Below are 5,428 nucleotides of genomic sequence, written 5' to 3'. Positions count from 1 at the left end.
ACACTCCTAGGATGCTTCTCTGGTTGGAATGGGATAGATCCTTGCATATAGAGAATCAACAGACTCAATCTACTTCAAGGTGTGTGGATTGAATGGTGACACAAAGAGATGTGAGAGGTCTCCTTGATACTCCTAAGTGAATCCCTTGGATATGACACACCAAGACAATCACTCTTGTGGTTTTGTTAGATATGACACACTAACAAACACTCAAGAACACTCAGATCTACAAGAAGACTTGCAGCTGTCAAAGAGAGACAAGAGTTTGAAAATAAAAGATTGGATAGTTCTATTAGGGTTTTCAGACACATATTTATAGAGAAGGCAAGGAACAGGCTCCTTGGTCTCTAAATGAGCCTTAAAAATAAACCTTATAAAACCTTATAAGGGTTTTCAAGTCTGGCAGCTTAATTCTCAAGTCTAGCAGCCTAATTCTGCTTCATGTTAACAAAGATAAATAATTAAAATAAAGTCTTGAACTGAGATCATCAAATGAGTGATAGGAAAGCAACATATGGCCTCATTAAAAACCTATCTTTGGAAAACCCAGTGGGACAAAACCAAAGATAGGGAAAAAGAGCACACATATGTTACTTGCTCATTTGATGTCTATCTTGGAGCTGAGATGGCTTGAATTGTGGCAAGTGTGTCTTGGTTGATCAAGCTTCTTCCAAGACTCTCTTCTTGCTTCAGTGATGCCTTAAGTAATCCTCCAATGGCTTCTTTGAGTTGCTTGCTTCTGGCTCGAGTCATAGGACCTTCAGATATGGCTAGAGCTCCTCCATCAGCTGGATCATCCATGCTCTCATTATCTTCTTTGTTTGGCTGGTCCATGATGATATCAAGTGTCCAGTTCTGTTTGCTACTACTGAAGTTTTAAAGGTCTCAAATCCATAGTCCAACTGTCTTTAGGGTTTGTGATTTTCCCTAATGCAAATATGCAAACCAACGCAGAATACATAATATTTAGGGAAATTTGTCAAAACGGAAAAAAAAATAGCATGGTTGTCCACTCGGTATAATACCATCATTAAGTTGTTCCTTTAGTATAATTTTTTTCATAATACCAAAACTAACCCTTGATTAATCAAATTAAATATATTAAACACAATTTAAAAGCTTAACTGAATTTTAAAAAGTTTAATAAAAAGGAAAACAATGTTTTAATTTAACAGTTTTATTTTTTATTAAAAATTTTAATAAAACTAAAAAGTTCACAAACATTTTAATTTTTTTTATAAAAACAAAACTATGTAAAACGTTTTTTTTAATGTTTATTTAACGTTTTCTTATATATTTTTATTTTTATTTTTATAAAGTTTATTTTTACTAAAGTTTATTAAAAACGTTTAACAAAGTTTTATTTTTATTTTTCTGTTTTAAAAATGTTAAAATTAAAAAGTTTATTTTTTTATTAAAAGGTTTGACAAAAAAGGAAAAAAAAAACTTTTTTTTTTTTAAGTTTAATAAAGAGGAAAAAATGTTTTTGACAAGGTAAATCGACCTATGCACATTTTAAGGAAGTTAGAATATTTTCTTAACTGAAATTTCCTTAACTTTCGCAAAAAAAAAACATGTTTTCTTATCCGTAGAAGACACCTTCTACATTGCGTAGAACAATGACAAAAGTTCAGAATGCAATTTCTACCTCATGTAGATGTACGAGTAGTGTTTAGATTTCGCATTATTTCGCATTCTGAGAATTTTAGAATATTTCATAAAAGCAGAAACTGCATTCTGGAGAAAAGTATATATCTTTACAATTAATAGAATTTGAATTTCCCTTATTTTGAATTTTAATTAAAAGTAGATTGTTCGTTCTAAAAAAAGTAGATGAACTTGAATAATCTAGAATTCGTTTTCTACTAACTCATTTTCTGTAGAAGACAAAATCTACTTTTGGTAGAACATAATTTAAAATTTTTATTTATTAAGTTTTTCAACTAAACAAAAATATCATTTTGTGTATATGAGTTTTTTATTAATTGTTTATATTTTTAATATTTTTTTATTCATGAAACTATTTATTTCATTAAGTTTCAGAAATAGAAAGGGTAAAAAAGAAACAAAATAGACAAAAATAGTTTTATACCAAAGAGACAACCATGCTATTTTTTTGTTCCGTTTTTTGACAATTTTCTCTAATATTTATTATAAACAAGTTTTATATAATACCCAAATTATTATTTAAATACAATGTAAAGGTGAAGAACTGTAGGTTTTACGCCTTCTCCTCTAAACTGCAATTAAACCGCATGTCTTCTTCTCCACTTTCTTTTCGTATAATGTTTTATCATTATAAAATTTAAACGAACATTTCTTATTATAAATCTGACTTTACAAAACAGCACTAACAAATCTTGGACACGGCTTGTCAGCTTGTTCCTGCAGATGGTGACCAAAGTCTCAACACCGTACTAACCCGTAGTTCCTTCTCCCAACGTACGATATACCGAACCTCACACATTTAACCTTAAACCATGACCCAAAACTAACTTTAACCGATTGATTCTTCTCGTCATCCCTCCACGCTGAATGAGAGACCGGTACATATATCAATGCATACATACCACACACTTCTATGTACACGAATGGCAGATAGGTAAGATAGACACTAGGGCTGGTCTTACCACACAGAAGCCTAAAAGGGTCTGCTCTCAGGATCGACAACTCCAGCCAGCAGTGCACCGAAGAGCCAAAGCATGAGTACAAACACTATTGATGTCCGCAACACTTGGCTACATACGTTCGGGCTCGGTTCTCCCTCATAAGCTAAATTAGGTGTCTGGACGTCGTAACTCCAGCTGCTGATGTCTAGCTGCTCTGTCTCTCCCGAGGTTCCTATCTTGCTTCTCGTGTGTGTTTGTGGTTGTGGTGAATCTTGTTCGCTGAGATTTGAGCATCTTTTGCAGTTGCAGTCGCTGCCAAGGTATGAAGGAAGTGTCTGGAGATATTCAGAGAGGATTCGGTGGAAAGTTTCCCCTTCAATTCTCAATTTCTTGCGTGTGGTTGGTCTGAGAATCTAAGAGAGGGGAATATAATGTGATATGAAACGATCAATAGATCCAAGAACAAAGAGTAAGAAAACCAGTAATATCAAAGTTAGCTCAGCTAGGATTTTTACTTGTATGAAAGTCTGAGAAATGACTCGGACAACAGGAGGAAGGCGAATGATGAATAGGCAGCCGAGACGGTTGGGGAAGTGATCTTGGAGAATTGAAGAACAAGATCTCAACATCTGCATTGGAATCCTCAGAGGAGACAATCCTTCACAGTCCACTAATACCGTAAGTTCCGAATTCTCCGGGTTTAGACGATGCAGAACGCCGTGCTCTACCTGAGAAACTGAGAAAAAACAAAACTTGATTAAAAGAACATAGCAAAGACAATACTGGAATTTGCAGTAGAGAGCCACTAGTGACGTACTGATTGCCTGAGCGAAACGAGGTCTTTCATGAGATGGCAAATTTACAAAAGCAAGCCCCAATCGTACAATGAGGCAAGGTCTTTGGTTCCTGTCGTATCCATGCCAGAAGACTAAACTTGACCATGTCTCAAGTTCTTCTTCTGATAGAAGTCTGTAAGTCTCCCTCCAATGGATTGTCTTTTTAATTGACGATAGTAAGGAAGTGAAGTCTCCGTTTGACACACTATAAAATCTATGAAGCTCATCCTCATTGATTCTACATTAAAAATGAGACTAAAATATTATGATCTAAATGCATACAATTTAACGTAGAAACTTAAAGAAAAGAGCACTTCTTCATATAACAACACTAAAAAGTCAAAGTACCTCTCTGGCAAGCTAAGTCTCTGCTTTTCCAGTTCTTCGTAGAGTTGTTTAACCCAGTCTTGTGAAGATACAGGATGTGTAGCCTCATCTTCAATTCTGTACATATTAGTAAAGTTAATATAAATCTAGATTATATTCAAAATACGACTATGAAGGTTTAATATTATCAGGGGATGTACAAAACTTTCAAGTGGCTCCAGATTAAAGTTGTAGAGTCTCAGGGTATGATATGATAGATAAGACACTGACATCAGTTACCTTATGTCTGATAGAGACTGAGACGTCTGTGGCTCAGATTGTGATTCTGAAGATGCATTAGAGGCAGTACCACCTGGGGCTTCTTGCTTTGACTCTGACTGGTCTGTGAGAGCCTCCGCAATCGTGAGGACCAATAATGGCCGAGACAGTATCTGCATAAAGATTACATTTAGATTCACAGTAGATCAGTATAGATAGAGGGATATCAAATACGCATACCAAAGGGCCATCTAGCGGGTTTTGAGATGATAGCATGATACATAAAAAAAACTTGAAAGAGTAAAAAAAGATAACATAATTAACTACAGGTGAATATGATTCTTTATACTAGAATATAACAACACTAATCAATGTATTGCTACCAAAGCAGATTACAGGAGTTATTATGGTTCGTCCAACTTGCAATGTAAAATGTGAGAAGGATGAAAAAGGCTAAAAGCTTAGGACCTAAAGGATCATTTGTATCAAACTAGTGTTTCATTCATCTTAGAATCTTAAAACTTATGCAGCAATTGCTATGCTTTTCTAAAGTAGCAATTTTCATCAAAGGTTGGTTAAAATCGTAGAAAGAGTATATAGTGCTAAGGAAGGGGGGAGACCAGTTGTAAACCTGCATTGCCTTGATGAAATCCTTGAAGGGAGCCCATCTCCGAATCCACTTAAGAGGAGGATAACAGAAGCATTGCAACGCCTGAAGAGTGTTCCATAAATGAGGACACTTTGCCTTTGAAACTCTCCGAACGATTTCTAAAACAGCGACTTTGAGCAGAAAAACAGCTGCGTTTTGCACGGTTCCACTGCCATTTCTTGAGAAAGAGACATGCTTACCGATCGTCTGGTGAACAGCTCTTGGAATAGCAGCTACTAGGCTTCTCTTAGGAAAGTCTTTCCCAGCCGCCCTCACAGAGTTTCTACTTGTAACAAAATGCTGTAATGGGTCTCCCATTAAAATAGTTTCAGATCAGCTAATTCGCCAGCAACGAGGTCACCACCAATTCTGTGCCGAACAGATGTATCTGCAAACAGATTGAAATTGTTCGCAAAAATAAGAAGCTAATAACTAATCTGAACTGCAATTATGCTGATTCAACAATGATAAGCTATAATCCTCCTGGAAAATCGGAGAGTTATATAAAAATAATAATAAACAAAACGAACCACGAAAAATCCTCTATGATCGGAGAAAAGCTCTGTGGTTTCTTCATTAACCTCCGAATCAATTGACGAAAATCAGATCGGAAGAATCAAGTTGTCGGCAGGTACCGTCTTTTCTCCAAATGAAACTTCAAAATTGAATAATTGATTAGGGGGAGAATTGCCAATTGTGACACAAAACTTGGAGTCAAACCCAAAACAATACCCCAACTTGGGTCAAAG

The 5,428-nt window shown here is 35.4% G+C and overlaps 1 protein-coding gene across 2 annotated transcripts; it reads right to left on the bottom strand.

Annotated features, from left to right (window-relative positions):
- Window positions 1–2,299: 2,299 nt before the first annotated feature.
- LOC106336343 lies at window positions 2,300–5,359 on the bottom strand. Of its 2 annotated transcripts, XM_013775149.1 has the most exons (8): window positions 5,210–5,359; window positions 4,662–5,067; window positions 4,052–4,203; window positions 3,794–3,889; window positions 3,427–3,683; window positions 3,125–3,345; window positions 2,631–3,022; window positions 2,300–2,531 (listed from the first exon to the last, which is right to left on the bottom strand). In XM_013775149.1, the coding sequence occupies exons 2-7, from the start codon at window positions 4,995–4,997 to the stop codon at window positions 2,642–2,644; spliced, it is 1,443 nt and encodes a 480-aa protein (XP_013630603.1). In that variant the 5' UTR covers window positions 4,998–5,067; window positions 5,210–5,359; the 3' UTR covers window positions 2,300–2,531; window positions 2,631–2,641. The 2 variants fall into 2 exon arrangements, with proteins under 2 accessions (XP_013630603.1, XP_013630602.1); XM_013775148.1 differs by having other exon boundaries at window positions 2,300–3,022.
- Between the last annotated feature and the right edge of the window lie 69 nt (window positions 5,360–5,428).

This window comes from Brassica oleracea, chromosome C3, assembly GCF_000695525.1.
Source record: "Brassica oleracea var. oleracea cultivar TO1000 chromosome C3, BOL, whole genome shotgun sequence".
NCBI lineage: Eukaryota > Viridiplantae > Streptophyta > Magnoliopsida > Brassicales > Brassicaceae > Brassica > Brassica oleracea.
The sequence above is the reverse complement of the archived record's forward strand: the minus strand, read 5'-3'. Positions and strand labels throughout refer to the sequence as shown.